Consider the following 17,100-nt stretch of genomic DNA (forward strand, 5'->3'; position numbering starts at 1 on the left):
AGACAAAGAGCTGGTCTTGGAATATGCTTGAATACCCTGTCATGCACTATCCTGACCTGTGTTGCCATCTCTGTTCAGAGACATTAGAATTGTGGTAAAGCCACAGTGAGATAGTACAGTGCAGATATTGACAAGCTGATCGCTCTCTTCCCTCCATGTGAAGACATATCAAGAAGACAGCTACCTGCAAACCAAGAAGAGGACCCTCACCAGACACGGAATCTGCTGGCACCTTGACCTTGGACTTTGCAGCCACCAGAACTGGGAGAAAGAAATGTCTGTTGTTTAAGCCCCCAAGTCTATGGTGCTTTTGTCGTAGCAGCCCTAACTGACTAATACGGATGCTATAATACACAGACACTAGCAAGCGCTGGTGAGGATCTGGAAAAATGGGAACCCTCAGACATCGCTGGTGGGAATGCAAAATGGTGCATTCACTTTGTAAAACAGTTTGGCGGTTCTTCAAATAGTTAAACATAGAGTTAGCATATGACTCAGCAATGGTACTCTTCTTTATATAATCAAAAGAATTGAAAACAAATACATGAATGTTCACAGCCGTATTGTCCATAACAGCCAAAAAGTGGAAACAACACAATCGATGAATGGATAAACAAATGTGCTACATCCATACAAACACATTACATTCAGCCATAGAAAGGAGTGAGCAATGGTATCATATAGATAAACTTCATAAACGTTACGCTAATTAGAAGAAGCCAGACACAGAAGGCCACATAGTTTATGATTCCATTTATACATCATGCCCCAAATAGTAAACATATAGAGCTCTCAGGCAGACGAGTGATTGTCAGGGGCTGGGGAGAAGGAGAAATTGGGACTGGCTGCTAAGAGGAGGTAACAAGTTTCTTTAAGAGGGGTGGAAATGCTTTAGAATTAGATAGTGGTGATGGCTGCATAAGTCTATGAATATACTAAAAGCCAGTGAATTGTACGTTTTAAAAGGATGAATTTCATGGCATGTGAATTATATCTTAATAATGATAATTATTCTAATAATAAGGATAATGTAGGACAGAGTTTCCTTAAATCCTGGCTTTGGTAAACTTTCAATGTTTCAAAATCATTTTGGACTAACATAGTTTTCCAATTTTTTTTTAAACGTTGCTAATTAAGATGTTAAATTAATAAAATAAAATAAAAACCTCTCTACTTCCACCATAATTTTTTTGAAGTGATTTCCCACATCAGAAAATGCAGAGGACATACATTTAGAACAAAACTCAATTCTTTAAATTGACTAACCTTAATTAGCTTTATGAAGAACACATGGCATCCATTCATCCCTCCCAAAAATGCTGACGGACAGTTTCGCCTCCCTCTGGCCCCGCACCTGACTTTGGCAGGCCAACCATCAGCACAGACCCACTGGTACAATGTCTGACCATCATCAGCTCTGAGTGGCGGGGACCCCCTGTGCCTTGCCAGCTGGGGCATATTTTGAAACTTATCCCTCACGCTGGGCGTTCAGAGGTGAACAAAATAAACATGGTCCTTTCCTCATGGAAAAGACAGGCTTCTAGGGAGACATACACATCATTCTATCCTTAAGATTTTGGTACGCGCTCTGAGAAATAGGAACAATGGAGGCTGCACTTACGGTGGTAAGAAGAGAGTGCTCTCAGATGCCTCTTTTCCTCATTTCACCTCGGACAGGTGACAACTTCACCCATCTGCCCTGGTCCGGATCTGGGAAACAGTAGGGTAGGTGAAAAGGCCCCATGAGAAACGTGCGAAGTGACAAGTGTTAGATGAGAATGTAGGGTTTCGACTGAAGTTGTTGGCACTAAAACGGGGAGGCGTCTGTCCCGTGCCGCCTGCGGCGAAATCCTTCCACCTGAGGAGCCAATCTGTTGGGAACAGTTGGACGAGAAGGTACGATCTGTGAGCCTGTTAAGCTTCTTGCCACTCTCTCAGGGAAGCCAAGGGACCTTGCCTAGCAGCCGTCACGTCACTTCGCTCGTCAGTGCATCTTCCAGGCAGATGAGGTGTTCTAACAGGGGACGACAGGAGGATGGCGAGGAAGGAGCGCGGACAGATTGCCTCCCCTACCCCAAGAACATCGGGGGCGTCCACTGCTCTACCAGCGAGTTTTCTTTCCTGTCAGCCCCTCTTGACTACAGCCACCTGAGCCACCTGGCCAGTGAGAGTGGGCTGGGCCTGCGCTAACGAGCCCAAAGGGAAATTAGGTTTCTCTGAGCTGGGGCCCTGGCCTAGGGTTGCTTCCTGAGCCAAGGAGAAAGTTAAGAGCTGGGCGGGTGAACCAACGTCAAGTCTGCACGGCAAGCTGGTCTCAGTTTTGGTTTCTGGCAGAAGGGCACTGCTCTTCAGGTGGGAGGGTGAGAGGCTGAATCAAGAAATGTGAAGTGGACGGATCTCATCCTCATTTTCCAGAGGATTAAGTAAAGTAGCCCTCTACCCAGTACTCCTTGCAGACCTGATATAAGTCAGCAAAACAACTGGTTGTCACTCTAAAAAACATAAAACACAAATAACCAAACTTGATCCTTCGTCCAAATTAAAAAGGCAATTCTTTAGGCCTCAGGGTCGGTAAACTATAGCCCTTGGACCAAACCTGACTCACAGCCAGTTTTGTAAACGGTGCCATGGAGACCCAGCACACCCACCCACACATGCAGTGTCTACGGCACACACCATATGGCTTGCAAAGCCTGAAATATTTACTATCTGGCCTTCCGCAGTGCAAGTTTGCCAACTCCTGCTCTCGGCCTTTGGTGCACTTAGGTTTACCTACCCAGATATGTTGCATTCATTCGTGCATGCATTCCATTCATGCAACACATGCTAGTTGAAAGCTTACTGTGGAATGTGCTTGGGGCTGGGAAGGGAGCGCTAGAAGGGGCAGATTTTGCCTTCAGAGCGGTCTTGGGTATTGCTAGCTGGGTGGGGATGACCATGAAAATGGTAAGCAGAGCAGGGTGCTGCACCAACTTCCCAAGAGGACACCTAGGCCAGGTGGGTGTGGTGGGAGGTGTGGGTGGGCTTTGGGATGGTGGATGATCCCCGAGAATAAGCGGCAGGTCTGCCTCTTTACCCCTCAGTTGGGCCTGGTCCTGGACTGGAGTTCAAAGGTCATGAGACATTCACCCCACAACACTAACCCTCCCCAGCATTGACCTTTATGAGCTAAAAGTTCCTCTGTTTCTTCTTATTCTCATAAACTTTGTACATGCCCAAAAGCAGGAAACGTGGAGAGGAAGGGAGAAAGGGGGGAAATCCATATTTAGTATTTAATTTCTTTATCTCCTGGATTTTGTATATTATTATGAGATTTTTAATTAAAAGCTTATCTCAGATTCAATTTCTCTATTAAATGGCGTAGAGGAAGATGGGAAGGATGAAAAAGATGACTTATGTTTACGGAGATACGGGTTTCATTAACTATTCCCTTTTCAACTAAAAGGCTAACACACCACACATCGGCCTGCAGTGGAAGACCCTGGCCCTCAGTATTCTGGCAGCTTCCTAAGGAGAGGTCAGTGTGCAAATGAAAGGAGTGGGACTGGTAAGTACTTTGAAAGAAAAGAAGGAAATCCTAATCACGGCTGCCTGCCTGTGAGCCCCGCTGGGGTGACCGCCGGGTTCCCCTGCCCCATCTGCCATCCTGGGTCCTTCCCTCCTGTATGTGTGAGGCCGCCTGGGGGTTCCCAGTGGAGCGCTATCCCATCCCATGCTGGGGTGGAACCTCTCACTTACCTAGGTTTTCACTGGACATGTCTCTACTGGGTACTTAACTCGGGAAGCACCGACCTTTCTGGGTCACTGCCTTTCTGAAAAGAGGATCAACCCACCTTCATATTCTGCAGGAAGAACATCTCCCCAGGGACTGGCCCCAGCTTCAGTGGCCTGTGGACATTCCTGGGCCCTTTCACTAAGCAGATGTCAGCCTTCCTGTCCACAACAGCCGGGTGAGACGCTGAGTACCTCTCCCTCTATGGCACAGAGTCCCCTCTGTGTCCTAACTGCGGAGGCGTCCCCTCTGATTTCAGATTTGCTCTTTACAGAGAAAGCCCAGTACTCCCTAGAGGTGCCTCCCATGTCTCATATGCCTTGGCCTTGTGCTGTGTCTGCCAGCAGGACAATCCCATCAGAACAGAATGTCCAAACACCACGCACAATGCTCGGCCGGTGAGCGTGTTCTCGGATTGCCTGAGTCTGTTTTACTATGTGTGGGACATTGGCGATCTGCTATGGGTTAACTGTAGGTTCTCTTACAGCCCGAGATGGTGGTCAGGATCCCATGTCATCTCTGAAGCTCCAGGGTCTTAGTTCCTGATAATCAGTGAGAAAATGATCACACGGACCCCATATACACATACCATAGAACAAATGAAAAATGTTAAATTCTAATATACACAAAGAAAGAAACCTTTCTCTAGGAAATGCAAGTTGCAGACACTTAGCTCTGCTCATGATACAAGCAGCTTTTCATGAAGAGTCAGCGAGTTTCCAGGATCAAGAGCAGCTTAAAATTCTCAACTGGAGAAGAAGGTCTTTGCTCTAAGTGTGCGTAGATCTGGGCAGCGAGAAAGGAAGGGGTGAGTTGAAGGGCAGCGCTCCTCTTTTTCCACCTGAAAGGGGATATTCCTACGACAAAAGTTCAGACTGCTCCGAAGGTGAAATCAATTGTGCGCCTATTCTAACAGAGAGGGTTTCTCAAAGCTTTGAAATGAGAGACTTCAAAGACCTTTGGATGATGATTTAGTTGAAGATCAATAAATAGACAGACGTCTCTTCTCCCGACCCTTATACCACAGCGTCTGTAACATGGGGCTTCCTCCCGCCACCAGCCTAAAAGCGGGAGTTCCACTCTGCCAGGTGGGAGGAGGCAGGTGGAGGTTGGGCTTCCCCTGCCCCAGTCAGTTCAGGCGCCGTAACAGAATACCATAGACTGGGGGGCTTAAGCAACAAATACCTATTTCTCACAGTTCCAGAGGCTGGAGTCTGAGCTCAGGGTACCAGTATGGTCGGCTTCTTAGGGAATGCCTCTTCCTGGTTTACTGATGACCACCTGTTTTTGTGTCCCCACATGGTGTGGGGAGAGAGGGAACACTGGCCGGTCTCTTTCATCCTCTTCCAAGAGCCCCAGTTCCCTCATATCAACTTAATTGCCTCCCAAAGACCCCACCGCCAAATACCATTGCATTGGGGATTAGGGCTTCAACATATGGATTTTAGGGGGACACAAGCATCCCTAGTTGATATTACTCAGGGGTTCTCTCTCTCCCTCTGTCTTCCATCCCATTCTCTTTCTCTCTGTATATGTATGTAACTGTGTCTGTGAAGGCGAGCAAACTGAATATAAATTTCATCAAGCATCCAGATGTTTTCAGAAATCTGTCATCACATTCTTGATTGAAAGACATTTTCGCCTAACACCTGGTCTTCGTTGCTGTAAGCACTCAGGGTAAGACAAACCAAATTTGTAGAACTGGGAGGGAACATTTTGGTTCTAACCCATTGAGTCAATTCAAGATTCCTTGCTCCATAGAAAGGGTCAGACCCCCTTGTGCTCTGGTCACGTCCTCCTGCCCTCGTCCCTCGTCCCGGCCCCGGGGAGGGGGATGGTGCCATACAGAATGAATGCCCCTCCTGCTGGTGCTTCTGTCAACTCATGTCATGCATCTTTCTCGTGGACTCTGATGCCCCGAGGCTGGGGTGGTTCTACTCAGCGAGCTCCCATGGGCAACCTGGAAATCCAGGGTGTCAATGCCCAGAGGCGCAGCTCTCTACAGTGGGGGATCCTGTTTCTCCTAGTTGGTCTTTGGGTGAGAAGGGATATTCTGTGCACCCTTCAGAAGTGCCCAGGCAGGACGCAGCCACAGATGCCCACAGCAGCAGACCCAATAGCTCACTCTTATGTTGGCTTTTCCTCAAGGAAATTGAAGACGCTAAAACATTAAATAATTATCTAACTGTAGTAGCAAAAGTAGCGGGATTCCAACTCGGGGTCTCCTTTTCGTGCAGTGTTCTTCCTTCTGTGCCTTTAGCAAAAACCAATATTATTAATATATTAATAGGATGCATAGTGCTCCCAACAGCCCGTTACTGAGCATGTGCCAGCCGTGAAGCCCAGCGCTTTCTGTATGTCATTACTCTAATTCTCACAGGAAGCCCATGAGGAGAAGTGTATTACACCATTTGAAAGATTAAGTCTACAGGTGGGAAGACGTTTGCAAAACTAGAATGTAGCGAGTCTGGGACTCAGGTCTGCTTGTCTGCAGAATCTTGCATATTCTACTTTTCATCCGGAAAGTCTTTTTTAACTTACTAATTATAGTTTGACCATTACCGAGAACCACTATAGGACATTGTTGATCTTTCTCCTACTATAAACAATTGTTTTGTTGTTTATTGCATCTACACACGTGGGTTATGATCACAATGTGTTGACTACATGCCAGGCCCTTCGTTTTGTGTTTCCCGGAAGTATTCTTCTAGATTCCCATGGCGGCTCTAGGAGATAAGTGCTATGATGAGCCAAATTTAATAGATGAAAACACTGAAGGTCAGGGAGTTTGAGTCACTTGCCCAAGGTCATCTCTGAATCCAAACCATATCTCTTCGTCCACTGTTTTGTACTGCACCATTCGGAAGTTCCTCACGTTGAAAGGAACCCCAACAGTGGAGTCTCTGGGTCAAGCGTGGAAGACCAGATCCAGGAACATGATCGCCATGGAGTACACAAAGTACACAAAATATGCAGCTACGACTTATCCATTTGCATATGACAGACTGTGCTTTCTGTGTCATGACTGTGCTACTCCCGCTTCCATCCGATGTTGTCTCCATCCCTTCCATTTCCCTGTGTCCCATTGCTTGGGTCCACACTAGCAGGGATTGTTCCCGAGGGCACCTGGTTGGTGAATTTTATTATGTAGATAGTAGTAGTTGGAGTTGACATTAGAAGAGAAACATATTTTCTGGATGGAGCACTTTTCTGATGGTTGTTCAAAGAGAATTACAAAGTTGTGAAAATAAGACCTCTGGTCATTTCACCGTGTTGACAAGTTTTCAGGCACGATTGATGGCTCTGCTCTGTACCCAGCACATACACGCGCCAATACTGTAAATTCTTTTATAGCCCATATATCTTGATTAAATCACAGACACTATTGATAGACGTGGCAAGCAAACAGCAAGCACAAAGGCTCGGTGAGCGGAGCACGCCCAGGGAAGTCATTTGAGCTGACGTAAGTGAATTAGGCATATGTCTCACAACAGGGAGTCCCTGATGGGCCATCCCGCCTGGAAGATAAAACACGGGTCAGGGAACTTCCAGAGGCCTCAGAAGACTTGTGAGGCAAGTGGAACTGCATGGTTCAAGGAGTGCCAGGGGGACGCTCAGCTCCAACGTGTCCCCCATTCACTCTGGCTCCCGGGCCTCCATGCACCAAACACCCATGGAGAGCCCACCCTGTATTTGATTCTGTACGAGGCCTGGCGGGCGGCACAGCTGGAGAAGCAAAGACCAAACCTGGTCGTATCACAGGGACACGATAGAGATGCTGGTAGAGAAACCTGGCAAGCTTTGCTTGGGTGATGAGGGTAATGCCTTGAAGAATAACCAGGATTGACCAAAGAGAGAGGGGTGGAAGGGCGTTCCAGGTAGAGGGAACTGCACTCACAGGCTTGGGGAACGTGAGTGTCCTGGCTGAGGCTGAGACAGGAAGGCAGAAACGAGGTCGTATGGGCTGGGAGGCATCCCAAGAAATGGGAACTTTGTGAAACAGGACTGGCTTTTTTAACCTCCTTTATACCCACAAACATTAAAATGGCATGTCTACCTCTAACGCTGTTGAAAATTGCAAGATAAATTATGCATTGTTACTAAAATAAAATGGAAGCAACTGTGCGAAGCATGGTTTTGATTTCAGACATTGTTTTGAAAACAATTGTTTGGAGACCCACTGAGGGTTTTGAGCAGAAACAGATGTGCATGGCAGGGCTCTCTGAACTGGACTGGAGCAAGCGCCGGCCGTCAGCGGTCCAGCCCCAGATGACTGTGCGGTTTGTATCCCTCAACATTGGTACGTGGAAACCTAACGCCTAATGTGACAGTCTTAGGAGGTGAGGCCTTTGGGGGGTGATTAGGTCATGAGGGGGGAGCCCTCAGGAATGGGATGAGTGTCCTTATAAAAGGGACCCCAGAGAGCTCCCTCGCCCCTTCTGCCACACGGGGACAGAGTGAGAAGGTGGCCATCTATGAACCAGGAAGTGGATCTTCCCTCACCAGACACTGAAGGTGCTGGAGCCATTTTCTTGGACTTCTCAGCCTGCAGAACTGTGAGAAACAAGTGTTTCCGGTGTATAACCTCCCCCGTTGGTGGCGTTTTTGTTATAGCAGCGGGAATAGACTCAGACATTACAGCAACAAAAGAGACAGAAATGAGAGACGCTGGTTGGGGAGGCTGGTGGGGACAGAGTACCTGGGCTGCGACCACCACACATCAAGGTCTGGTCTCAGGCTAGCTCCTCCTTAAACTTCTCAGAGGCTCCCTTTTAAAATGCAGTCTACACAGAGCTCATCCAGTCTTAGAGGGGACTGACGGGCACGACACAAAGCACAGCGAAAACCAAAGACCAACGGATTCAGATATAGGAGAAAACTTGCTTCCAGTCCAGGAATCCAGACTACAGGTAGATTTGTGGGCCCTGGCCTTTTTTACTTTCTCTCTCCAGGAAGAAGATGATCACTGGAAAATAAATTATTCTCAGGAACTTGTTTGGTGGACATTCATCCATTCAGCCAATGTTTATTGCAGTGGGAACTCTGTAGTGTGTGTGTGTGTGTGTGTGTGTGTGTGTGTGTGTGTGTGCGTGTGTGTGTGATATAGCACACACCAGGATAGTAAAAGCAGAACACTTGCATTATAGGTAGCCGTGGTCCAGTGGGGGAGATAAACACGTCAATAGGAACTGAGTACCAGAAAGACGTGTTAGAACACAAGGAGACTCTACAGGCCAGAGAAGGAGGCAATCCCTGCGCCTGTTTTCTAGAAACCGTATTTCTCCTGGGAATTGGTCATAGCTGATTCCTGGTACAACCTTTGGCAAGAAGTGGTAGTGTTTTCAAATGAAGTCATTAATGAAAATCCAATAGCAAGGGATTTCCAGTGAAGCAGATAATAGGGGACACGTATGCTCGATGACTAAGTGTGTTCCGCAGCACCGCTGCCTGTGTTAATCTGCCAGGGCTGCAGTTACAAAATAGCACAAACTGGGCAGTTTAAACAATAGAAATGCATTTCCTCACAGTTCTGGAGGAGAGAAGTCTATGATGGTGGCACGTCGGGTTTCTTCTGAGGCTTTTCTCCTTGGCTTGGAGATGTGTCCTCACATGACCTTTCCTCCGGGTATGTCTGCGTCCTAACCTCTTCTTATAAAGACACTAGTCACATTGGATCAGGGCCCACCCCAGTGACCTCATTTAATTTTAATTACTTTTGAAGATCCTATCTCAAAATACAGCCACATTCTGAGGTGCCAGGGTTAGAAATTCAACATATGAATTTGGTGGGGGGCGGGGAGGGGACGCACAGTTGGAGCTCTTAAAGGAGCCATCCTGTGTGCATGCTGAAGCTGAAGATGGGCAAATATGACAGCAGGATCACTGCTCTGACTGGGCTAGAATCAGGCCGTGTGTGAAAAGACAAGCAAAGCAGTGATATGAAACTTCCTGTAAAGCTGCTCAGGGTGTCTTGATTGACAGCTGTGTAGCCTCTGGGCGGGTTTAATGCTGTGGCGTCCTGCGTCATGGCTCCCGTAGCCTGGAACCCAGGGGACTGGCTGTGGGAGAAGTGCAGCTTCAGAGGCAGCAGGATCCCCACGTTGACCTTGGGAAATCTCGTTGAGTCTTTACTCTTAGTCAGTTATTGTCGTAAGATGCCTGTGATTTCAGTGTTGTAGTCACGTCACCTCCCTGGACAATGGCCAGAAACTCTCAAGGCAGGCAGAGACCACAGGGATGCCTGTGCCGATTGAGTTGTCTTCCTTACTAAGTGAACATGAAGTAAACTAAAAACTAGAGTTGTTTTTTTACGTACTTCTTCTAAGTTCTAGCTGCACTAGCTTTACAATCACATTCTGGGACTCACTTTCTCCTCCATCTTTTCCTTTCTTCTGGAACCTGCTATGGACAGGCATTAGCATAAGCAACCTTCTAGCATTTACATCTTCAATGGGATACTATTCAGCTTCTTGTTTCTATATTCCTTGATACAGAACAATGGGCATATTTGCTTTCCTGTAACTCTCAGCCATTGGTCCTCGTTCTGCCACCATATAACCACCTGCAGAATGTGAAGTAAAATGTCGTGTTCTGCCAGCATCACTGTGCAGATCCTTCCGTCCAGGCCTCCTGCCCCTTCCTCCACCCTCCCGACCATCCTTTCTTCCATCTTTCTATCAGTCCTTCCTCAAATATTGACTTAACCAAGCAGAGTCTGTACCAGGAATTCACACTGCAATGTCCAATAACATTTCATTAAACCAGAAGTCCATGGGGGCGGGAGCCAAGTCTAGCTTGTTTGCCACTATCCTCAGAGACCAGTACAGAGCCTGACCCATGAAGGGCCTTAGTCAATATCTGTTCATGGGAGACAGGAAAGAAGGCAGGCAGGCAGGTGATGTCTGCCCTCAGAGAGCTTCCTATACGGTAAGGAAACGGAATGGGAGCGGTCAACTTCTATTCAGTTAAAGCGAGGGTTGTATCTGGGATAGCAGCGCACTGTGGAATGGACACTGAAATCTGCCTGGGAGGTAAGAAAGGGCTTTGCAGACGAGGTCACGCTTGGACTGATTTGATGGATAACTAAAGGTTTGCCAGAAGGAAAAGTGGGATTTCAGCAACAGAGGTAAACGTACAAAAACAGAGGCTTGCGACAACATCAGATAACAAGGGAACCACTCGCCCATCAGTGTTACTGAGCCTCCGTTACGTGCCTGGCACACTCCAGCGGCCTCAGCCATCAGACGTGCAGAGGGCCAGTTGTCAAGTTGAGTTTTTTGATTCCAAAGGCAGGAGAGGATCCAGACAAAGCAAGTTGAAGTCCCACTAGACTTTGATCTGTTAATGACTTGTTATTCGCGATTCTTCCATTTACAAAAGCCCAGTCAACCACGCAGCTACTGAGTAACGCACCATAGAGTAGCAAGTGAACAAATAATTGCATGTTCCTGAAATTGCTTGGTGGTTATCGCTGAAATATCAGATCATTCCAATGAATTACTTGGTAACATAACTTTTGTTTTTTAATTTCACCGTAATGTTCCAATTTACAAGTCACACAACTCCTGACATCCCTGTGGTCCCAGCAGAGTGGATATTTTAAGGAGTTTTGACAATATAATTATGGTTATTAGGTGGATATTTGTTTCTCATCAACTAAATAATAACACCTTGTGCCGAAAATCTAGGATTCTTGGAAGAATCTCAAAGCGTTTTACTGACAGCATTATTTTTCAGGAGGGGGGGAGCTCAAAGGACCCCAGGTGTAGGTGCTCACATCCCAGGTTAAGGATGAAGTCAGTGGTGGGTAAAGGAGATCCTGGTCCTGAGTGAGGCACTCAGGTGGAGCAGGTGGTGAGATTCTATCAGCTTCACCTTGCTAAAGGGCCTGGAGGCTGGGGGGCAGGTCCCAGGATCAGAGACACTCAGGCATGACATTCTGGCTGCACAAAGGTCAGGATTTGGGCCCCTACTATTTCTGGGAGGCCAGTGCCTAGAGCCTGACTCCAGTACACCAGCAAGGTAAGTCCCCATAAGAGTGCCGTGTCCCAAGACCTGAGGTGGGGGCAGAAGTGAATGCCTAATGTGTCACATGGGCAGTAAAACAAACAAACAAACAAAATAAATCCTATTTAAAATGCATAGCTTCATTAGCAATTAAGGTAACATTAAATAAAAGTAACTTCTAATTTCCAATTGAACACTAAACACCTATTGGATAAACAGCAACAAACAAAGGTTGTCAAGAATGGAAAGAAACACAATCTTATATCGCTCAATTATCCTGGAGAAAGGCGATATGCAACCAGATCTGTAAAACTATTTTCTTTGGTTTTTGTTACTTGGGATTGCTTCAAATGAAATTAAACCAATAAAAGTCTGAGTACATTGCTTGGCACTTAGTAGGCCAGCAAGGAAACTATGTCTTCTTCCCTTTGGGTAATGCCTAAGCTCAGTCTTCCTAGAAAAACAGCTGAGGCACAGCCTGGGGGCAAATGGTTTATGGGGGAAAAGAATACCAGAATAGTGAGAGGCAGGTGTTTGAAAATGTAAGTTTTATTATTATTCAGGTATGATGAGGCCAACAGATCAGGAGATGACTGCCATGGTTTGTTACTCACAGTTCCCAAGAAGGTGGGGGGCAGGGGTGACCACACCATGCAATGTAGGGCCACACAGGGAAGCACCAGTGTTGGTCAGGATACAGAAGGAGTGGGGGGACGTGGGGACAGAAGTCTTTATTGTGGTTTCTATGGGAAGGAGCAGGTGAGGTAGGGTATGCAGGTTTAGGATTGGCTAGTCTGAATAATTTCCCTGGGCTCTGGGGCATCAGGGCTGCCTCTGCTTGTCTAGCACCGGGCCCTGGGGCGATTCTGGCAGGTGGATAATGGACTTGAGTGTAAGAATCCAACAGAGTGGAGAAGGGGGTGCGTGTGGGCTCAGGATTGGTTGGTTTGCATATGAAAGACATGTTCACTACAGATGAGTCATTTACTTGTATGTCTAGAAATTGGCCGACCATCCAGGGTCAACAAGCTCCCAGATGTCAAAGCATCAGAAACACACGGTTAATAATACAGCAAGAACATGGGAAATAAGGTAAGAAAGATGGAGAGGGAAGTGCAAAGTGGCACATTACTGAGGCAGCTATATTTTCACAAAAAAGTGCAGCTGGATTGATTTTCAGACACTGCAGATGGGAACCGCTTACTGGGGAGGGAAAAAGAAGGGTTTCTTTGCTAGCACTGCCCCATCTCCCATCACTCCTTCTGTAAGCGCTGCCCACTGGGTATCAATTTCCCTATATTCCAGTCACATCACAGAGGCACCATGGGTGGAGGGCAACAGGCTGCAAGACAGGAAACACATGACATCTGCTCCAGGTCTAAATGCCCCAAATGAAAAAGAAGCTGCTGTGGGTTGAATTGTTATTCCCCCCAAATTCATATGTTGAAGTGCAATCCCCCAGTACCTCAGAATGTGACCACATTGGGAGATGGGGTCTCTAAAGAGGCCATTATGTTAAAGTGGGGACCTTAATGTGACTGGGGTCCTTCTGAGAGGAGATTAGGACAGTAATGGGTACAGAGGGAAGAGACAGGAAAGAGACGACCATCTTCAAGCCAAGGAGAGAGGGCTCAGAAGAAACCGAACTTGCCAACATCTTGACCTTGGACTTCCAGGTTCCAAAGCTATGAGAAAATCAATTTCTGTTGTTTAAGCCTCCCAATCTATGGGACTTTGTTATGGCAGCCCTAGCAAACTAACACAGAAGCCATCGTACAAAGTTGTTCACAAGCTATGCAATTTACAACAGAAGATTTTAGCAACGATAACCACAGAGAAAATTTGGTTCAGCAAAGTAATGAACCAATATACAGCCATTAAAATAAAAATTCTCTAGAGGAAACACACAATTGCATGCACTGAGTGATGGTGAGTAAAGCAGACAGGAGGGAGAATAAAAACTACACGCTGATTACAACTAGATAAAATAGAAATTTGTATGTTCACGAAGCTTAGGGACAATTTTGGAATGATGAAGAGTTAATTTTTTTTGCCTATAATTTTTTAAAATTTGACTAACTATATAGTACTACAATTAAATAAATATATATTATTCTTATTTAAAATTGTTTTCTTGGATCCTTTTTTTTCCACAAAGCTTACACAGGAGAAAACTATGCTGGATTGTCACATAAACTTACTGGGTCTCCCTTGCTCATGTGAAAAATAAAACGTTGGTGTGTTGAGAAGGATTCAGAGGCTCTATCTAAATTTAGCAGGCCAACAATTTTCTGTGAGCACCATAAGAGGGGGAAATGGCAGCACATATCTGCTCCAGGTGGTTTCCTAAGGCCTGTTCAGATTTTACTCAGTGATTCCAGGATAACATCAGCGAGTCTTTTCAGGTTAGAGGACAATTGAGCCCTATGCTGCATTTTGGCTATGTAAATAAAGAGAGGGCATTCCCAGTGTGTGTCACAGACTGGCATGTACCCTTGCTCTAAGGCAGAGTCGGGCCCTGGTCCTTAGATCAGCCACCTTGACCGCCAGAATAAATAACCTGCAGACTTTTCATTAACTGCACTTTCCTCCTCATTCAGATTTAGATTTTTCCTCTCTCCCGGATTAGTATATCTGTCACCAGGCTTCTGTTGTTTCCTGGTTAACCTTATTCAGCTTAGCTCACATTCCCTAAACAAAAGTCAATAATGTAAAAACGAACGAACATGCAGAGCTGAAATCTCACACCTAACTCTCCCGTAAAGGTGTTTCGTGAGTTATGTGAAACCATCAGTCATCAGCACAACCATTTCTGTAGCCTCTGCTGTTTGCAAAGCATTTCCCCATGTATCTGATCCTCAAGCATCAACCTCTGAGAAAGGCAGGTACAGTCAACTCATAATTCCCGATGTACAGAGGACTTTGTGATTCTCCTGGGATCACACAACTGCATTCTTTAACTGGGCTTGGGTATGGCTGACTCCAGCCCAGTATTAGTCCCAGAGAGTTCCTTATAAAGTTTAGAATTGACCAGGTTCACACTCAGAGGGAAGCATCTTGTCTTATGCCTGTTTGGACATTCCTTCATTGATTCAGAAACTCTACAGGGCGTCACCTATGCCTTCAGGCTGGAGGCGTTGGGGGACTAGGGCTTCACCAGGAAGTGAGACCTTTCACTGCCGAACCTGACAAAGTCCTGGGTCAAGAAGGACAAGAAGGTCCCCTGCCTGGGAAGGATGTTGGCGCCCTTCCCGTGGGGAGGTGAGGACTGAGATGGTGGGTGTGGCTGAGGCCGCTCTGCCAGCTCACAGTGCCTCCGAGTGTTTAGCAGAGTTGCCTGGAGTTCAGTTAGAGATCAGAGTCTCACCCTCTTGTTTCATTGTGGCTCTAAGAGAAGGGCTTTCCCCAACGTGCCCCGTTTGTGAATGACAGACACAGGGCCCATCCCAGGGCTCTGATACGATGTTGTCACGCGCTTACAGGCCCTCATGGGAGTCTCTCATCCCTGTGAGGTTCCTTTGTACTAGTGTGAACGCTGAGGCTCAGAGAGCGTGAACCTTTGCCGAGGGCATACCTCTGGGAGTGGCACAGCCAAGACGGGAACCTGCAACTGTCAGCTTCAAAGCCTTCCCCCCTCACTGTGCGGGCCTGACAGCAACATCATCGTTTGTTAAAGCGAGGATGAGCATGAAAAACCTAGAATGGGAGAATTCATTAATTTGGAGAAATGGTACCTAGGGAACTAATGTCCCTCGTTAACCCCTCCGTCCCTCCCTTTCTCACTCACGTCTTTCCCTCTCCCCCTCCCTGCATTTACTGAGCACCTGCCCTGGGGTAGGAGGATAAAAAAGACACCGCCCCTGGCCCAAGGGGCTCACATCTAGCAGAGGAACTAAGACACAGGCACACACAGTACCTTTGGGGCAGATATGGTCAGCGCCATGAGAGAGAGGGAAGGAAACGGGATGGGAGGCCGTCTGCTCCGGGAAAATCCTGCCCAATTTGGGAATCAGTGGGAAGCGGGAAATGAAACTGAGTCCTGGATCTACAGGTAGCCAGGTCGCATTCTCCGCTTTTCACCTGTTGTGACTTAACTAAATCTCTTTATCTCTCTGAGCTTTAGTCACTGAAAAAAAACATGTTTTGAGCATTTATTGTCTACCAGGCAGTGAGCAAGACAGAGGTAATCCATCGGACAGGAAAGACAAGTGCGAGAAGCTTACAGAGCGTGCTTTCTGAAGTCCTAGGGGGGCAGACGTCATGTGGGGATGAGGAAGGCTCTCGGAGGGCTGTGTGCTGAGACCCGAGGATCCCTGAGGTCAGCTCGGGCTGGGACAGGGAAGGTGGGCTGGTAGTGGCCGAAGAAGGTTCAGGCAGATAGAAAACCTGAAGCCCAAGGAAAGCCGGTCCATTCGGGTACATTCAGGGACTGAAAGGAGCCTGCTGGCAAGGGCTTAGCGGACAGGCATTTGTGAAGGGGAGCTAGTCACCGTCTCATGGAGCTAGGACGTTATCTGAGAGAATGTGTGAAAGAAAGAACCTGTACACACTTTTAGCATTTATTGGATACTAACTGTTGGCATTATTTTTTTTTTCTCTACATTTCAATGAGAGTTCCTGGAGTGCGTGCTAATTAGAATAAAAGGTTAGGCTGCTGTAGCAAACTGACGCAATTACACACCTCAGTTTCTCTCTCACAGAGCAGTAGTGAGGTGAGCCGGCCAGGGGCACCAGGCGGCCTGGCCCACAGGTGTCTCAGGGGCCCTTCCAGTCGGTGGCTCCACCTTCCCTTAGCACACTGGTATCTGAGTGGCTGACTGTCACAGAGGGTCAACCAGTGAGAAGGGGCCCATGGCAGACCCTGCAGCAGCATCTGACGGCCAGCAGTTGATGTGGGAGGCAAAGAAAACAATCGTGGGGGAGTGGAGAAGGCAGACAGGGAAGGCAAGGCGGGTGACACAGGGAGTGTCGTCCACACATCACCAGTGTGCCTAACACAGCTCCTCCCATAGGGGAAGTCACCCCTCGAGCTCCTGAGGGACGCACCTGGGAGCTCTCACACTCAAGGGGAGGCCCAGGGCTGCTGGGGTTGATACACCAGCTCCCGACCATCATCAGCTGGGAGCTACTCTCAGGTACACAGACTTTGTCTTCCATGTCAGCAGCGAAGAGGGTTCCTGCACAAGGGACGTCAGTCGGGAAAAGAAATACAGATGCTGGTGGTTGGAAGTGAGACCAGAGGTATGGGCAGGGCTCTGACAGCACGGGCCACACCGGACAAGTAGCAGGGCTGGCAAAAAAGGGGGGGCCAGACCGTGGCC

At 47.4% G+C, this 17,100-nt stretch overlaps 1 protein-coding gene across 3 annotated transcripts in view; it reads right to left on the reverse strand.

The window, feature by feature from the left end:
* Positions 1–17,100, reverse strand: part of LOC148757826 (uncharacterized) — a 279,544-nt gene that overhangs the window by 21,544 nt on the left and 240,900 nt on the right. The window contains exon 6 of one of the 3 annotated variants that reach the window (XM_088798938.1): positions 1,622–1,710. The exons of 1 other annotated variant lie outside the window; for it this stretch is intronic. In XM_088798938.1, coding sequence (XP_088655064.1) covers positions 1,643–1,710 — 68 coding nt within the window. In that variant the 3' untranslated portion in view covers positions 1,622–1,642. Of the gene's footprint in view, positions 1–1,621; positions 1,711–15,353; positions 15,476–17,100 lie in introns of those variants that run through there. One more of the 3 variants, XM_088798940.1, reaches the window with a different exon arrangement.

The sequence above is a fragment of the Rhinolophus sinicus genome, chromosome 6, assembly GCF_057876585.1.
Source record: "Rhinolophus sinicus isolate RSI-liver-muscle chromosome 6, RSI-T2T, whole genome shotgun sequence".
Classification (NCBI taxonomy): domain Eukaryota; kingdom Metazoa; phylum Chordata; class Mammalia; order Chiroptera; family Rhinolophidae; genus Rhinolophus; species Rhinolophus sinicus.